Source organism: Felis catus, chromosome A1 (assembly GCF_018350175.1).
Source record: "Felis catus isolate Fca126 chromosome A1, F.catus_Fca126_mat1.0, whole genome shotgun sequence".
Classification (NCBI taxonomy): domain Eukaryota; kingdom Metazoa; phylum Chordata; class Mammalia; order Carnivora; family Felidae; genus Felis; species Felis catus.
In genome coordinates this window covers 11,433,377-11,452,703 of record NC_058368.1, presented here as the reverse complement: position 1 = coordinate 11,452,703, position 19,327 = coordinate 11,433,377, and the positions used below count along the sequence as shown (strand labels likewise).

The 19,327-nt window shown below is 41.4% G+C and overlaps 1 protein-coding gene across 10 annotated transcripts in view; it reads right to left on the bottom strand.

The window, feature by feature from the left end:
- The window catches only part of FRY (FRY microtubule binding protein), a 445,567-nt gene that overhangs the window by 64,056 nt on the left and 362,184 nt on the right, over positions 1-19,327 (bottom strand). For all 10 annotated transcript variants that reach the window (XM_045051411.1, XM_045051389.1, XM_045051146.1 and 7 more), the window contains 8 exons: positions 18,415-18,583; positions 17,058-17,148; positions 11,389-11,471; positions 6,101-6,251; positions 5,449-5,552; positions 4,506-4,691; positions 2,115-2,313; positions 525-646 (listed from right to left, as the gene is read on the bottom strand). In XM_045051411.1, coding sequence (XP_044907346.1) covers positions 525-646; positions 2,115-2,313; positions 4,506-4,691; positions 5,449-5,552; positions 6,101-6,251; positions 11,389-11,471; positions 17,058-17,148; positions 18,415-18,583 — 1,105 coding nt within the window. The remainder of the gene's footprint in view (positions 1-524; positions 647-2,114; positions 2,314-4,505; positions 4,692-5,448; positions 5,553-6,100; positions 6,252-11,388; positions 11,472-17,057; positions 17,149-18,414; positions 18,584-19,327) is intronic.

Below are 19,327 nucleotides of genomic sequence, written 5' to 3'. Positions count from 1 at the left end.
GCCAGCACCAATTTACATCCCCACCAACAGTGCGTGAGGGTTCCTCTTTCTCTACATCCTCGCCAACACTGTTATTTGTTGTCTTTTTGATGCTAGCCATTCTGACAGGTGTAAGGTGATATCTCATTGTGGTTTTGATTTGCATTTCCCTGATGATCAGTGATGTTGAACATCTTTTCCTGCATGTGTTGTGTCATGGCCTTCTCGAAACAAAATTAATATTAGAGGGAGTAGTTTAAATTGAGTGAGGTAAACGCAGCAAGGTGAACAGTGACCTCTGGGAATTATTTGATAGAGCATAACGCAAAAATACATGACATTAACAATCATTCACTTAGGCACATTTGAAATAAGCTTCAAGGCTCCCCTATGAATATTCTCCTGCTGTCGGTGCCAAATATAGAACCATATATATACACATATGCATACGTATATATGTTTGTATGTGTGTATAATGTGTGGTTATAATGGGAAGAATATGCTCCATTACAGAAAACGGTGAAAGTGGCATTTGGGGAAAGTACCTGATTTGGAGTCTTTAAATACGGATACAACATGACGTAGAAAATTAGTAAGCTGTTCAGCACTCTTTGAATTTTGATTTTTGGGTGTGATGTCTTCATGGCACCAAAGTGGACCAAATGCCCTTAAACAAAACATACAAAACGTTAAAAATATAACCACTTAAATATAATCATTTTGTATTTTAAAAACCACCTATGCAGTTGTAACTCCAAAGGTGCAATGTGAGTTTGAAAGTTTAGTGATTAATGTGGGCGTAAATTTCAGTCTGGTAAAGCTTAAGAGCATACTCAAAATGGATCTAGCTAATTCACGGAGGCATATTTTTTCTTATGTTTTACTCACAAAATGAAAACCTCACAAAATTTACTCGCCAAGTGAAAACCTCTCAATTCACCAGAACGGTGTTTACACAAAACAGGTGCTACATGTTTGTCAAATAAAATGATATAAAATGTTAATTAGAATACAGACTTAGACATTTGTATATTTTAGATTTGCAGAGATAATGCTTTTATCAGGATCATATCATTAGACTACCAAATACTGTAGAAATGAACCGAAGGTGCGTCCTCTGTTATCTACTTGGTTTTCAACAGAAAGAACAGGATGGAGCCAGAGGTGAGAATTTCAGAAGAACACTCTTCCCAATGCAAGGTACTGACAGTGTTGAGTGGTGAGCACGCTTTTCTCCCCCACAGACCATTCAGGTCTCTGAAATATCCTGGATGTAGTTAACCATTAGGCCCCCCCTCCTTAGCTTCCTGTTCATTAAGTCCTGTATTGAGCTGTGAACTGCAAATACTCTGAATCATTAACTGAGGAAAGAAAATGCTCTTTTTTCATTTTTTGTATGAACTGATGCACTCCCGAGAGAAAGATCATGGGGGTATCAGATAACAACTATACAGACTAGACTTCTGGGATTAATGAGAAAGGATAGGGTCCCCTCCCCCTGATAGAGTCCCAGGTAAGCATGATTTTCTTGATGCAAATACTGCACCTCAGGGTGCTAGACATTCTGAAGCCTTACAAGCTAAACTGTTCGGTGGAAGAACCAGAAGAAGAGCTGAAAAGACAGGATTGCTTGCTTGCAGCTTTTCTTGATTTTGATTATTAGTTTGCTTCCTTTCCCATCATGCTTCCTATTGTTTCTGACTTCCATTTATAAATGGCTCTGGATGAGAAGAGCAGATAATGGTCCCCTCCGCAGCTGCTCCTGGGTCGACCGTGGCTAATATATTTGGTTTTCAGAGGACGTTCTTTGCCAAGTCTCAGAACTCCCAGATCCCGGCAGCTCTAACAGATGATTAAAGTCGTCCTCACCGTGGGACGCTACCGTGTCCTGTCTCCATCTGCTGCATTGTCTTTCTACACGAAACCTCCTGCCTGTCAACTGTGCCATCAGTGGGATCTCAGACTTCTGCCAGTATCTGCCTTGTACACAGACTCCAGCAGATGCAATTTAGAAGAGAAAAGAAGGCTTTGCTAAAATCACAGGCTCGCCTTTTCATCTGTCAAGTTCTAAAGTGATGCCACTTCCCCAAAAGACCAACCTAAAAACAGGCCTGCGTCCCCTGAGCCCTCACTACCTGGTCGTCAGAAACTCAATGAGCTTGTTCGCCTTCTCATCCGCTTCAGCGGTTGTGTCCACGTCTTCCACCTCCTGGGTCATCTGCGGGAGGTTCCCACTGCTGCCCCCCAAGCTGATGCTGGAGGACGTGGAACTGGAGCTTAGCCCCGAGTCTGGCACTGGGGACGACTGGTCCTCTCTCAGGAAGTCAAAGCCACCTGGTGGGACAAGAAAGTCAAGGTAGAATGTGCTAGGCAGGGTGCTTACCGAGGTTAGGAGGTGAGCATACAGGAGGGTGTAGTTATTTGAATCTCTTGGAGGAAATAGTTGATTTCAACTATGGTTATGATGAAACGAGACTGATAGTTTTTCCCTGCTTGTGGAATAGTTGCACTGCTGTGTAAACCAGAGTGTACTGGGTAATAGGAGTGTGATCTGTTATTTTGTAGCCTGGTGTTTGAATTGATGCTTTCTGCAAAAGAAGTGGTGTATGCGTGTGTGCGCGTGTGCACGTGCGTCTGTGTGCACACACATGCATATGTGCACAGGCCGAAGGACAGTTCCCCTATACATCTGGACCCACCTGTGCTGTTAGTAAATTATTCTTGCGTATTCGACCACTTAAATATGTGAAATGGTACCAGTGTTGAGGATACGAGCACCTAATAATAGATGTTATGTTTTGAGTAAATGTGCTTACAACTGTGAATATGATGTGGATATTGCTATGTTTTGATAAAGTATGTCTCGTGGTAGTCAAAGAAATACGGTATCAACAAATATTATGTTTGTTCCCCACCTCATATTTGATTATTGTTCTACATCCCTGGGTGTTGCTGGTTTGAAAATGTAGATACGCCACCATCCCTTTTCTCCTACCTGATAATTGCAAAAAGTACATAGTTCTGGTGTGTCTGAAGTTACACTGAAACAGGAGAACCCTTGGGCCTGAATATCATCTCTGCCATTTGCTGTGCAATCTCAGGGAGTCTATATAATTTCTCTGCAGCTAACTTTCCTATTATAATAAGATAAAGACAATAATTTCTAGCACACAGGTTTTTTTAGCTTCGATTTTTTTTTTTAGCTTGGATTTGAGAGCAACCGCAGTTGAAAGTAGGTGTTCAGTAAGAATTAATCAATGTTTATGAAAAGGAGACATTTTCCAAACCCTTTGTACTCGTATGCCACGTGTGCTACAGATTCAATCATTTTAGCTTCCACCGTTTGTCTTGCCTATGGTACGTTGTGTTTTGTTTTGTAAAGCCCCACTGTATGCCACAAGAGTGGTATAGTGAATGCAAAACTGATGTACTCAGAGATATACAACTTAACGGGCATTGCGATGTTCTCAGTCTAAGACCATGTGCTTAATGGAATACATCCTCATCCTGGGGAATTAGGACAGCCAGAAGTCTTCAGATTCTTTTAATTCAACGTCTATAGTGAGGAGTTTTGTGTCACTGAGTGGCTGTTCATGGGTTCTTTTCAATTAAGTGCAGGTTGGTTTAAAATAAAGGGCTTAAACTGAGGTCAGTAGTCCTTATGTCTCAGACTTGGTAACGCAGTACTTGTTTCCCAGAGGAAAATCTTAGTGTCTGTCAAAGGACAAGACAGCACTGAGTACAAGTATTAAGTAAAAGGCACATCGTCTTCAGGGTGATGAATAAAGTATACGGTGACATATGAAGTGCCATACCATATCCAGCGCCAATGCAACATACAAAATGTTCAGGAATGTTAGTTCGCTATCATTTTAAGGTATTTTAAACGTTCTGATTCTAAATGAAACCCACTGGTCAACTCTTTCGGGAAAGTTTTCATGAATAGCTGGACACAGCAGAGTAGTTTCTTTGACTCAAACGTGACTCATCTAATGCTTTCTGTTCTTATTTCTAAAAAGAACATTTTGGTTTCAAAACAGCCATGGTTCTTAGTAGACTTCCACCCATGGTGCTTTCCAGGAAAAGCAGTCACTAAAAGGGTGAAAATTCCTTCAGGGGAACTAGAAGGTCCACAGCGATACACCTGGCACCTTGGCAATGACCTGCTCTCAAGGTGATGGGGGTGGTCACTGTTTTGGGCATTCCCATCCTTCAGTGTTTTAGACTGATGCTCTTGGCCGAAGGACATAATTTTCAATGTATCAGTAGGAACATATTTAATGAGAGCAGCAATCATAATAATAAGGAAACAGACATTTGAAAATATTCAATACTGAAGGATTTTGAGAACCAAGTTAACATCAAGTGAAATGGTGCATATGTATTGTGCTCCTACTTGCTCACTCGGAAAGTTGTAGGGGGGTGGTGATCACGTTAGAGAAGTTAATTTGGGCTCCACAGATACCTTCAGTTATCTTCATATTGTGATTCTGTCTCAGGGTCTCTGCTATTCCTTCTTTTGTTACCTGTGTAGAGATACTCCGGTTGATAAGCCGGCTGAACTGTTAGAGTCTTAGCTTCACCCATCTCTCGAGTCTGCAGGAGCACAGAAGCAATGGCATGAAAATTGCTGTTGCAAGAGAGGGCAATCAAGAGGTGAAGAAGCAATTTTTTGCTGTGTTCAAAGACTTCAGGCCGGTAATGGTCCAAACCTGGAACAAAAAGTGGAATCTCTTAGTATAAACAAGTCTTAAGCTCGTTTAGATTCCAGGGATAGTAAAGATTCCAAGTTACTCAGGAGGAACATGTTGAAAGAATGTTCAGTTTTCTTTGTTATTGTTTGTGTTACCAACATAAAGAAGTTGGGCTTAGGAAAAATGTTTTATTCCTTAAATCAAATGTTCTCATAAAATGCTGATAGATGGACTTTTCTTGACCTCTCAGTAGCTTTTGACATGGTTAGCATTCCTCCTTCCTGGGATGTTCTCTTCCCTGGGTCTCCCTGTTAACTGAAGGGATTCTAATTTTGTTCATCGCTCTCTAACCAAACTTCTGAGCCTCCCTGGCTTGTTCCTCTTCCCATTTTTACCATTTGGCTATTTTAAAATCTCAGTGCTTGGCCTGCTGCACTCTGTCTTCTTTCTGTCTGTGTGCGGACAGTATCTCACGGCTTTAAATCGATCGCATCTAGCCAAAGACCCTCAGAGAGGCCCAATATGTTTCGGGTGTCTTTATAGATATAGCATTAGCGAGGTACCACTGTATAGTGCAGAAATAGGGCAATTTTAAGCAATGACCGATCAACTGAGATTGTAGAGCAGATGTCACATAGAAGCGATGAAAAATGGAAGAGACTAAATATTTCAGAACTGTGGAAAGCAGGACGTCAACGTAAAAGGAAAGCTCTCTGGATTGTGTCTGTAGGGTTTTGACCCCATAGTCCAGAATTCCTCTTCGATCCAGTCTTACCTAAGAAGACAGCATGGAGTAATAATGGTAGATGAAGAGCCCAATCTTCTCTCACACTGTGATCCACCACCATCTCAGTCATAAAAATTACAGCAATATTGCACCTAATCAATGACATGGTGAAATTAATGTAACTTCTGAAGAGGATGGAAACACACTGACAGATCATTAAGTCACAATTAAATACAGCTCTTGAGCCCTGCTGAAGAATTATGCGAGACGCTTATTCCAGGGAATGGAATTTATTTTCCGAAAAAGCACAGAATTCCACAGAAAGAAGAAACTTTCGCTGAGCTAATCACAAAATAGGGAGTCTTACTCATTGCTAGGTAATAAGAGCTGAGGGAGGAAGAGGAGAAAAGGGCCCTCTTTTCCAGTTATTCACGATCTAAAAATCATCACAGAATGCAATATCCACATCCAGATTACATCAAGAAAAACTTCTGAGTTACAAGGCAGCTTTGCACATTGGTTGCTAGTCAACCAAACGCTCCAAATGTGCTGAGAACAGCAATTAAAGTCACGCATGGTCCCTCTGATTTCAAAGGTCATTTCATTTGACAGGACCTGGAATGATCTCCCTCTTCTCATGGGAAGAAAAGTCCAGTCAGATCTAAGCAGTCACTTCCCACTACCCACAGATGCTACTTACCTGTGGAGGGGTCCCCGGGGAGTGATAGTCTCTGGGAGGTAGTCAACCAGGGGGGCCCAGCATCCTCCAGTACAAGGCATGGGTAAGGGCTGTGGCTGTTTGGTCTCTGTAATAGTCAACAGCCAGCCCGTATACGGAGAAATCGGGTCATCTATAGGGTGAGAAAGACAAGCGTGCATTATTTTTAGGGAGTGATGATTTTTGTCTTCCCTATTTGGTGTTTGTAGACAGAATCATACAAATTTAGGCTAGTAAAAATAACTCTCTAACCATCCCATTTGGTGAGTATGAATCATAGGATCAACGGGTTACTTGATTAGATTTTTTAGTCCCTTTATGTTTTGATAATCTAATATACAATTACGCACTACAGATCAATGGGAAACACAGACATGCAAAAAGAAAACATTAAATCATTCTCATCACTGCGAGAACTTGGGCTTTCTCCAGTCTTCCCCATTGCAGTAAAATGCAATTCCATGTTTCCAGTTTGCTCAGGACAGGAGCCTTAGAGCTATCTGTGACGTTTCTCTTACATCTCGCATCCAACTCATAATCATGATAATCATGATGAGGATAATAGTAATAATAAAAATAAGTACATTAGGAGCTAACACAGGGAATACCTACTTTGTACCAGGCACTTTTCTATGCGTTGTACATTATATTAATAATTAATAGCCCAGTAATGGGTACCTCTTACCCCTACTTGACAGAAGGGAAACAGAGGTTAGGTAGCTTGGCATCATATACAGTGAGCTGTACCTTCAAAACATATCCATAATAGGTCCACTTTTCACCATCTCCATCACCGCCAGGGTAAGGCACTATGCTCTCTCACATGGTTACTGCAATGGCTTCCCTACGGTTTCCCTGCTTCTGTCCTGGCCCCGCTACAGTCTGTTTTTCCACAGAGAAGCCAGAGAAGTCACTTTAAAACAGGAGTTCATTCATGTCTTTCTCTCTGCTTCACACTTTCCAGTGGCTCCCCTCTCCACTCAGAATGAAGTCCAAACTCTACACCATGGCCTTTAAGGCCTTACACGGTCTTCCTGCTGTTTCTCCCTTGGCTCATCTCCCACCACCAGCACCCTTGCCCACGCCACGCCAGTCATTTGGGCTTTCTTGCTGTTCTGTGATCACGCTCGGCACCACCCAGCTTCAGGGACTTCACCTCTAGCTTTCCTTTTGGCCGCAGAGCTGTCCTGGAGAGCCACGTGGTTCTCTCCTCCACTTCACACAAGCCTTCGCCCGAGCGTCAATTTATTGCAGAGGATTTCCAGGAAATCCCCAATCATTTGAAATCCCCTCCGCCTCTCACCCTGCTTTAATTTTCCTTTCTGGCACAGATCACCCATTCCCCAGCACTGACTGCCTCCTCCGACTCTCAAACAAGCTGCACGACAGTGGACACTTTCTTTTGTTCGCTGCTGTTTCCCTAGTTCCCCGAACAGTATCTGACATGTGGCAGGGAATCAACAAGTATTTTTTGAATGAATGAACTTCCTCAACAATATCTTTAAACTAAGCACAGCAACAAGTTTCAAAACAACCTACCCTCATACCTACAGGAGCGAGAAAAAGAACGAACAAAACACAAATCCAGCAGAATGAAGGAAATAATAAAAATGAGAGCAGAAATAAATGATACAGCAACTAAAAACCAAAACAAACCAATAATAGAACATATCAACGAAACCAAGAGCCAGTTCTTCTAGGAGGTCAACAAAATTGATAAGCCTCTAGCCAGACTCATGATGGCGCTCTTTTTTTATAATGCTCTCCATAGAGGCGGGTGGCATTCAAAGACGACATTTCCTCTTGGGGTCACGTGATATGAGCCAGGTACATGGCTTCAGACAAGCTGGCTCAATCTGGAGAGTTGTGGTGTATCCAAGAAGAACGATGTATTAGATCAGCTTTAGGCAATTTCTCCCAAATAAAGTTTTTCTTGGCTGCACTCTTGAAAGGCAGTGAGAGGTCACAGATTCGAGGCTGCTGGTCCCCTGTAGAAGGCTGGGCTTACCAGTTAGCAGAGCGGATGGACGGGGTGTCTTCCTACTGTGAAGACTGAAGCTCCCCACAAGGGCAGGTGCTCGGACACAGCCCCCTTCTGAGATGGCAGGGAAGGGAGTTTCCAGGGCAAGGCCAGGATTCGCCTCAGAAAGCGACCGTTGGGTCTTACTAACGCACCAAAAATCGAGCAACTGGAACCCTATAAATTCAATGCCACGAAGCTAGGCCACAACAGTTTTAGTCCAGAAAAAAATGTAAAGTGGCTGTGACAGTCCCTCATCTCATCTCAGACCTCCGGGTAAACTACCTACAGGAGGTTTCACTTTCAGCAAATCAACATCTTGAATAACCATCCAGGATAAGCTGGTTGCAAAATGTACTCCTAAGTAATCAGCTACTCTATAATGAAACTTAAAAGGAGAACAAAAATGGGGAGACTACCAAAGAATTAAGAAAAAAGAAACTTGTGATATTTCTGTTAGGAAAGGACATAATTTTCTTTGTTTCAATGATGTTCTCAGGTACACAGCCCATCAGCAAAAATGTGTTAGATTTCTGGTGGTTGGATTAGGAGTAAGTTGGCCTGAAACTGGTTTTCTACAGTCAGGTCTAAACCACTAGGACTCAGCTGCTATCCAGCCTAACTAGATGTAGCCTTATTATGGAGACACATACACTAACATATGGCCTTGGAAAATAATCCAGGTATTTTAAGTAGCTCTAAAACAGCTTACATAATATTAATAGGAAGATCTTTATAGATCTAGGTCTAAATCAGTTTTCTGGTCCATTTTACTCAAGGTACTATAGTTTGTCTGTGTTTGTTTTTGTTTTTAATAGAAAATACTTTTAAGAGGCTGCACATGGTCTTTCCATCTGGGTAAACCCAGATCATGAAGCCTCAGGCCACTAGGTCTCACCTGATTTCTCCTTACCCTTCCTATCTCTACTAATCCTTCCAGGAATTCAGGGAGAAAATAATCACCCGTAACATATACCAGATGGCTGGCCATAAGGTTTTCGAATTGAGCCTACCAATCTTTGTTTTTCTTGTAGCATAGGCTATATCCCTCATTGTGTAGCTAGAACCAAAAATACATCAGGGAGAACCCAGTTACCAAAGCCCTAAGGGTATCTGTCCCCTATTAGATGTGGTGCTACCCTCCAGACAGCCAGAGTCAAGGTCTATTACTTAAACACTTGGAAAAGGACCTTAATATGTTCTGGACTTTCTGTGATAAGGGAGGATCTGTTTGAGTAACTTCATTTCATTTTCTCTTATAATGAGTAATTTAAAATATAAGCTCTCAGTTCCGTAACAACATGCCATGAATTGGAACTTCTTTGGTCAATAACCGTAATCATGTAAAGCATATTATTGACACACGACTCAAATGAATTCAAATTCTGTGCCAAAATTTTCCCATTAAAATGCTGTTTATGTAGGCAAAACAAATCTATAAAAAACCATTTCTAGGTGAAGTAGATGCCATAACGAGAACATTAGACTTCTTTTTAACCCTTTACAACTATTCACAATGGTTTTGTTTTTCCCTTCACAAATACTTCATTACTTTTTCTTTTTGTCCCTAAAGCCAGTGGTCTGAGTTTATATAATGACATAATTATTATTATAATTATCCCCTGAAAGTCACTATTTACATATTTTCAAAATAATTCTGTCTTTATTATAGTGATTCTATCAAATTCTATGTCCGGGAGCCAGAGCAAAGAGGCACACTTTAAAGGAATCAACTGCCAAAGAGCAATATTCCTGACTAACCGGTTAGCAGAGTGGGTGGAGGGGGGGTCTTCCTACTCTGAAGACTGAAGCTCCCCACAAGGGCAGGTGCTTGGACACCACCCACTTCTGGGATGTCAGGGAAGGGAGTTTCTGGGGGCAAGGTCAGGATTCACCTCAGAAAGCGACTGTTGGGTCTTACTAATGCACCAAAAATTGAGCAACATAAATCCACAGTCATGGAGTGTTATGTTTTGTTAGGCTTGGCACATTCTGAGGGAGGGGGGGTCAGGATTTGACTGCTTCACCTTTTTATGATGCAATTTTTTTGTCCTCAAATTTGAAATATCGCACAGCAACCAGACTTTTCTTGTACCAACAACTCTCCATTTCTCAACTACTACTCTCCTCCTCTGTAAAATCTAGGCCTATCTAAAACTGATGGTCAGTGCTCAGGAGATGCAAATACCCAGTGTTTGGATGGTACAGTCCCCTGATGGGGCACAGGAAAAGGTGAAAATACAAACAGCTTTATCTTACCTCAGTAAGAAGTTTTATAGGGACATAGCTGAAACTTAACCTAAGTTAGAGGATGGTAACTATATATGGATTTTAGACATCCCTTCCATTGGTATTTTCAATGCTGGAGAATTGCCTGTCTGTGCATCAAGAAGCATAGTAAGGACAGTTGAAATATTCTGTCATTGGAATTACTTAGCTATTACCCAGTTGGCACATTTTCCATAGAAACAAAACAAATCAAAACAACAGCTACAAAGGTCCTATGAAGTGACTTAAAAAATGAACGTAATTCATGAAATACCATCACATTTACAATTTCCACCAAAACAGACAAATAAATCCCATCAGACAGTTTACTGATTCCCTCACCATACTGAAATGTCACAGGAAGTGTTCTTTGGTTCCAGAATTTCTGTAACTTGTGACCAAATGATACCCTTTACCTGCTCCGTACCCACAGAAGCTGTTCAGGGCTTAAACAAAATAAATGAATGCATTGACCTTTTTGGTTTTCCCACCTTCTCAGGGTACGAAGAAATTCCTGTGACAATTATATCTCCCAGGTTAGTAATTTTCACTTGGCTACTGAGACTATGCCATTGAGAGACTCACGGTGAAAACCGATCCTCCCCAGGGTGAACTGACGCACAGAGCTTAAAGGTCAAATGCTCTAAGATAGGTTGAAAAATTGAGCTGCGACATTTGTTCTCAAATGGACAATTTCTTACTAGCCTTTCCCCAGATGCATCACCAAGGAAAAAACGCCAGGAATATAAAAGTACAGATTTGGGCTGTAGTTTGAGGTTTTCTGATTTTGAGTTGCCCACTGTGGAGTCTGTTTTTACTTTAAGATGCTGACTCTATGCTTACCTGCACAGTTGGATCACATGGTTACTTAATATTTATGGGTCCCTTTTTAGTCATTAGAAGAAGAATAATCAAAACCCTCATTTTCTACTCTCCAAATACCTGCATTCCATCTGAAACCCCACATCCTGCTGGTACTTACTTTTATCTTCATCATATGATCCTCCAGAGCTATTGCTGTATCTTGACTCTAGGCGGGTGTGGGCTCTGATGACGTTACTAAACCTTCAAATACAAGAACGACCATCAGAAATACTGACATGTGCGTGTATGTGCTGTTACTCGTAAACACATACTCGTAAACACATAGTGGTTGAGTTTTTGGCAGCAAGTTCCAATGACGCTTTTCCTAAAGAAATCCTGGAAAAATTGTACCCCTAACATTTTGTTTTTCTCGAGAGGGCCAGTAGTCACTCTTGCTCAGGAGCACAGGTTCAAGTCTCGATGAGATCAATATTTTCAGGCTAATATCTGAATTGAACTAGGAGATAGCATTTGGTTAGAAAGAAAATAGCAATGGCACTGAATAAATAGGAACCTCTTATTCACATGGTTGCCTGGCACATGGTAGGTGGTCAATACGTAATTGCTGATTAATTAAGTCAATGTAGATAAAATTGGAAATATACAAAAATGGTTTCATAACAAATCTTGGGCTTCGTCAGCTTTACAGTATCCCTTAAAATGATGTGAAGGTTTTCAGGAAAAGGTCCCTGGTGAGGAAATAGGGTGGGTAGGGTTATACAACTTGTCAAGTGTCAACCACAGGAAGGCGGCAGTAGAAGGTTGCTTCTAGTGCCATACTGTCTCTGAGCAGAAGAACAGGTGATTTTAGTACTGAGCTCTCCCTCACTAGCTCTGTGGCCTTGGCCAGGTCCCGTATCTCCTTAGGGACCCTATTTCCACACCTGCCAAAAAGGAAAAATAAATAGTTCACCCTTTATTTCACTGGAATTGTTGTGGGAATCAAAAGAAATAATGCAAGAATGTTTCCCAAGCCGTGAGACATCTAACCACCAAGGTATTAATTATTATATTTCTACCTTGAATTTCTAGAATTCCTTCTCTCTTCAGGGCACCAAAGGCTTTCAAATCAACAGCGTTTTTATTATCCAAAGGCCTCTAATGTGGGGCAAGAGTGTGGCTGAGGAGAAGTGTTGATAAAGTGTTATGTCTATATTTATTTTATATAAAATGACATAAACAGGTTTTATCTACTTAATATACATGCTGCCAAAGCAAAGAATTAAGTCCATCTAAAAATATCTGGAAAATTCAAACCACAGCAGGTGTGTTCTCCTTCATTACTGACTGGGTGTTCTGCCTTAATTGACCACAGATCAGTGCTTTATTTCTCTCTAGAACACTGGGAAATTCAGGGCTATTGCTATCCTCCAGTGTATGGAGAAAAAGGCATGCTTTAGGAAAAGGTACTCGATGTTCCGTTTAGATGCCTGCCTTGTCCCGGGTATATAACCTCAGAACGTTGCATCATTGATTTAGATTTACGGAACACAGTAATGTAACAGACAGTATTGACTCTGCTTTTATGCACTTCTTAAATGTATGTAGCAGATTTCTGACAGTCATCTTTCCCCCAGTAACTCTGTATTTCAAACATTATTGTCATAGCTATTGGGCTATTGCTTTGTGAATCCATAAAACAGAACATCTAGGACATCTGCTCAGTCTGTCTACATCAGACCGAACTTACAAGATGAGTAAAGTGACAAGCCTATTACCTTCTGAAGGTGTTCTTTAATCACATTTGTGCTGATAAATGCAACATTAAAAATGGTGTACGCAGAGTCCAGATCTCATTCAGCAAAGAACAAAAGCAGAGTAATGAAAAAATTCCACATCTGGAGATTTCCACGGAACAGAGAGCTCAAGAACTATATATGGTATATGTTGGTTTTATAATCATGCTCTGGGGGGACCGGGCAGGAAGAATTATAGAATGGATGACAATCCTTCTCTTTCCCTTTGAGATACATCTAAAGGAGAGTTGGGCAGATGTTTTGAAGCTGAGGTGAACAAGAGCAGCAAGCCCCTTCCAGACTGTTCTTACTCTGGAGGAGACCAAAACCATAGTGCAGCAAAGCGTTAGCTTGACAAGAAAAAAAAAATAAATAAATGAATAAAAAATAAAAAAATAAAAAGAGTAAAAACTGGCTCCTAAGTGTAAAATCTGTTATTTTCCTTTGCTTTCTTGGCTTAAAGAAAATAATTTTGGGTCCTGGCTTTAGAGGAATTTGAAGGATTAAGTAGACCAAATGGCCCTTTAATGTCAAAGGTACATGTCTTAAGAAATATATCATGAATATAGCTCTGATAAGAGAAAAACTAAAAGGACAAAATATTTTTCTAAATTTTATTCTGCTGACTTAGCTCAAATTAATACTTAGGTAATTTTTGGTAAATTATTAATCTCTATCCCTGTATCAACACAGATCACCAGAAATTTATGCATTTTGAAGTTTATTGCTTTGGTTCTCTATGAAAAACCCTTTCATGGAACTACAATTTTTTTTTAAAGCACATTAAAAAAAATTTGTTTTTGTTTATTTATTTTTGAGAGACAGAGAGAAAGAGCACGAGCAGAGGAGGGGCAGAGAAAGAGGGAGACACAGAATCTGATGCACGTTCCAGGTTCTGAGCTGTCAGCACAGAGCCTGACGTGGGCCTGGAACTCACGGATTGCGAGATCATGACCTGAGCCCATGTTGGATGCTTAACCGACTGAGCCACCCAGGCGCCCCTCATGGAAGTACAAATTTAAAAAATAAGCTTTTATTAAGGGTTGATGCATTGCAAATACTTATGGAGTTTGGTTCTGCATATTTGACAAACTGCTATGAACAGCAATTTTAATAAAAATATATTTTCACTTTGATTAAAAAAAACACCTACATGATAAAATCCTTCTTTGAATTTAGGGTAGTTTCTGTTAGTAGCTTCCAATGAATCATTTTTGCTTATTTTTACACACTGCAAGTTATAAAATTCACCGTACTTTTCTTTTTTACTTTGGCTATTGAAGAACTCAAGGTTAGGTTAGTATTAGCTTTCAGTATTTGTCCTTCATGAGGACTTTTGACACAACTATCTTGCTCTCTTCTTAGCTTGGCTCTTATTCTATTGCCCTTGCGTTAACGGTACCATAACCTATCTGAACTTTTTGTTAGTACAATAATAGTATTAAGTATTTCTGAAAGACATCAAAGGACCACTAATCTACCTGTAAAAAACATGGCGTCAGGCCTGTTTCTTTGCAGAACTCCGTGGGGCCCCCTGGAGCCCAACAATGTATTTTGGTGACTAGGACCCCCAGGGGTTGGGTAACACAGCACCTTGGTCAGTATTTCTGAGCAATTATGTCTATAGACTCTTTGTCTACAAGGACTGTAAAGAAAAGGGTAAGTAATTGTCTTCTGTAATGGGGTTAGGAAGAGGGAGGCAGAAAGGGGCTAAATGGAGTTTGGACAGCTTATCTTTGGGGCTGTGAGATTTCTCCAGTTTTCATTCACATACCGACTAAACATTAAAAAATGCCCACTATGTGCAACACAGTAGTCTAATCAATGAGGATAGCAATGTGTATAAGAGATATATGGTCTCTGTTTTCCAAGAATTAAAATCGAGTGGTTGAGACAAGCATGTGTACAAGTACCTATAAATCAGCATGACAGGGTCGGCAAGGAAGGAAAGGTAATAAGTAGACGAGAGAAGAGAAATGAGACATTTTAGGCTGAGGGCACAGTCTATTTTCATGGAAAAGAGAGAATGCATTAGAGAAATAGTGCAGGTGGAGTATTATATGATCAATGGAATGATCTTTGGGAGAAAATATTCATATATGTATGATCACATATATATGAATATATATAAAATGATCAATAAATCTACGCATGAATAGATACAGCATTAGGAAAAAAGTAGATACATATGAATACGTATAAAGAGTGTGGGTACCTAACTGCATCAGGCTTTCCAATGGCCCACAGAGATACAGTGTGGGAGGAGGAAAGCAAGAGCTAAAGAGAAAGCTTCTATTAGAGGTGTTGCCTGGTCTCAATATTACAGAGATGACTAGCTTAATTTCAAGGGCCACCACTAAAAACTTGGGCAGGACACTCAGGAATCCAAAGGGGCTTCTGTAGTTAGATGTTGATGGACATGCATCACCTTTGCACCCTAAATAAAATTAAGACGGAAAATTCAGTCTAGACGATAAATGATAAAGAATGTTATACTCCAACTAGAAAGTAGAAATCTCTTTAGAGAGGTAATGTGATTATTTACCATGAGGAAGTTTTCCAAAGAAGGTACTAACAAATATAGATTAAAAACGTGTTAATTAATAATCTCGTGTTGTCACTGATGTATGGAGTATGAAAACCTTTCATAAAAAACTTATTTCTGAGAAAGAAAGAAAGAAAGAAAGAAAGAAAGAAAGGCTTATATTAGAGATCTGTAAAGGATGAGGTCTATGATCATGAGCCACTGGGTTTGGGCATTTAGCCTGAAGGAAAGCTCATATGGATACGCATCTGCCTGAAGGCAGTGCAGCGACCCAGTCATGAACATACTGAGGAATCTGAGGAGGCCTGAAATGGAAATGAGCCTTCAGAACCCCAGACGCAGTCAGTCTTAGGTCATTGTCTTCCACCTGCAGCCCCTGCTGTATTCTTTTTTTAAAATTGTTTTTTAACGTTTATTTATTTTTTGAGAAACAGAGACAGGGTGCGAGCAGGGGTGGGGGGGCGGGGGCAGAGGGAGAGGGAGACACAAATCTGAAGCAGGCTCCAGGCTCCTAGCTGTCAGCACAGAGCCCGACCCGGGGCTCGAACTCACAGACCGTGAGATCATGACCTGAGAGGAAGCCAGTTGCTCAACTGACTGAACCACCCAGGCGCCCACCCCCGCTGTATTCTTGTGCACAGGATGAAATCCTGAGGACCATCATGAAGCATCTGAAAGCATTATGGGCTAAGTGGATTATTTTCATTATCTGATCTACTGAATTATCTCCAACCTGAATTTGTGAGCGTCTCTTCCTTGTTACTAATTTCTTAAGTGAAAGGGCTCCCTGGTAGTTTTCACTAGAAAATGCCCAGGCTGAGGAGTTTTCAACACCATGAGAATCATCCTAATTTTTATTTTTCAATTTGAGTCCTTTTTATTTCTTTTTGTTTCTCTGCTCCTCACAATTAACCACAGGAAATAGTGATGCAGATTTTATGAATTTATGAGTAGCTTCGAGGCACGGTAAAGGGGCAAGAGAGATACCATTAAAGAGTTAATGTAAAGGGAATAGAGGCTTCTTCTAGCAGGAAAAGGTGCTGTTGTTGGCTAGCCAAATGCGACAATGTAAAGGTGAAATAAAAATGATGATGCTTTATAAGACTCGCCTCAAGACAACTGCTCAATCTCTAAGCAATCATTCCCCAATCAGATTTGAAAATTTCACGTGGAAATTCCCTCTAATTCCAGATGGTCTGTGCCCGCTAGCCGAACAACCAGTGGTTTGCAGTAACCCCTGCGGTAAGTGGGATTCAGCCAGCAGAATGACATCCCTCTTAATCTTTGTCTTCTCTGGCTTTTCTCAGGGAGAAATCATTATCTTTAGAGATATCAGAGCAGAATTGGAGTCAGTTTCTGTTTCTAAAGGCAAAGAAGAATTTGTGTGTGTGTGTGTGTGTGTGTGTGTGTGTGTGTGATTTATGCAACACAACAAACTCTTACAGGTGCTTTTGTATAGACTGTTGCTGAAAGTTATACTATCTTAAGCCAAATTTGTGCACCAACCTCTCATCCGATTCTTTCAATATCTTGCTCTCCTCGGCATCTGGGAAACTGTCCTGGCCGGCCACCACTGTGTTGCTGCTGGAGGTGGTTCCTGCAGGTAGGATTAGAAGAAAGACACTTAGGGGAAAAGAAATGTAGGGGGGGGGGGAGGGTTGAGCCCAGGTCTCAAGTAATTACAGTGCAGGATTTCCTATAAAATCTCATGTTTGAAAGATTCCTTACATCTTCTGTACAATCTCAGACATTCTAAACAACCTTCCAAGCCCACACCACTGAAATGGGAGAATCCCGGACATCTGTTACGGTCAGACCAAATTCCTGAGCTCTCTGATAAAGTGAGGCTACAACATTCTTGAAACCCTTTCTTCCTGACCACTTAGGTAATGAGCTTATTTATAGCGGCTGGCCCTGCTGCTGGCTGCTTTCACATTTCTGGGGCCGGGAGTTATTAAAGTAACGTTAGTGAAGCAAGTCCAAGTACCTAGAGTTTCTGATCCCTGGGCTACTGCTTCTCGGTGAGAACACATTCTGGCAGCAGGTGCAGGGCAAACAGAGGGCATAGAAGACCAAGGGACGAGAGAAATTTGAAGGCAGTTATGATATTAGGAAAATCAAAGGGAAGCCGGCTTCAAGGAACTTGAGGAGGGTGTTATCTGTTTCACAAAATGAGGCTGAGAAGCCAATTTATTAGAAGTGATAATACTGCTGAGGGAGCATTTGAGCTAATCCTGGGAGGTTATTGGCCAAGAAAATTCCACGGACATAAGAAGGAAGGTCCAGAAATGAGATTCCCAAGGGACTGCTGTGCCCTGCCTGGAACCAGTCTGAAGTGCAAAGCTCTGTGGCTTACCAAGTCCCTGACTGATGGTCATCCTTACAAATGGATTTCATTAAACTCACGATGCTCTTAGGAGTCTCAGCTGTTCTTTAAAAAAAAAAAAAAACTTTTTTTTTTAACATTTATTTATTTTTGAGAGACAGAGGGAGACAGAGCATGAGAGGGCAGAGAGAGAGAGGGAGACCCAGAATCTGAAGCAGGCTCCAGGCTCTGAGCTGTCAGCACAGAGCCCAACGTGGGGTTTGAACTCAGGAACCACGAGATCACGATCTGAGCTGAAGTCAGATGCTTAACCGACTGAGCCACCCAGGCACCCCAGGAGTCTCAGCTCTTCTTAAGCCATCTCTTAAGTGAAAGTTTAAACAGGAATAAGAAAAAGCAATACACACACACACACACACACACACACACACACACTCTCTCTCTCTCTCTCTCTCTCTCTCCTTTCCATTCAGTCTTCCGGGTAAAGGAAAATCCAGGGATCCAAGACGAGATGTCCACCCAGCTGCCTTCCCCTACCAGAGGCTGCCGCAGAGGCCTTGCTGCTGGCCGCAAAGCGGTAGAACGGCGGGTTGTCACAGTGCTGGACGATGGGATTCACGGGCTCCGTCTGTTGCAGCTCAAAGAGAAGCTCTTCCATGGTTTGAATGGTGTTGTTACGGCACAAGTATATTGCCACCTTTTTGATCTGAGAAGAAACATGGGACACGGGATGTTTTCCAGGGCCTCGCCCGCAAGAATGCTAGACTGTAAGCTGTTCCCTTCCATGAATGCATCATCCCCAGAGCTACCATGCTGAGAGCTCAACTTCATGGTCTCCCAGCATGAATCGGAGTGTCTGCATTAAAATTTGCCTCCCGGGGCGCCTGGGTGGCGCAGTCGGTTAAGCGTCCGACTTCAGCTCAGGTCATGATCTCGTGGTCCGTGGGTTCGAGCCCCGCATCGGGCTCTGGGCTGATGGCTCGGGGCCTGGAGCCTGTTTCCGATTCTGTGTCTCCCTCTCTCTCTGCCCCTCCCCCATTCATGCTCTGTCTCTCTCTGTCCCAAAAATAAATAAACGTTGAAAAAAAAAAAAAGAAAAAAAAAAGAAAAAAAATAAAATTCGCCTCCCTTTACATGCATGCCTGATAGGAGTGCATGTCAAAGACTTTCCCTTCCCTAATGGCCGAGTTTACACAAGCTACTTTTGGGGCACATGAATTCTCCCTCAACTGAAACCTTGCATCTAAAGCCTTATCTAGAAAGCATTTTATTTATACAAACCGTGGGGAAAAACGGCTAGTGATTTTTGTTTAGACAAGGAGTCCAGTCCCTTTCTATTCTCTTCTTCCCTAGAAACTAATGAGTTTTGGTTGTTGGTATGGTTTTAAGTTTAAAAACTAACTCTGGATTAAAGCTCTGTCTGATTGTAGCCCTCATTGTCAAACCTGAG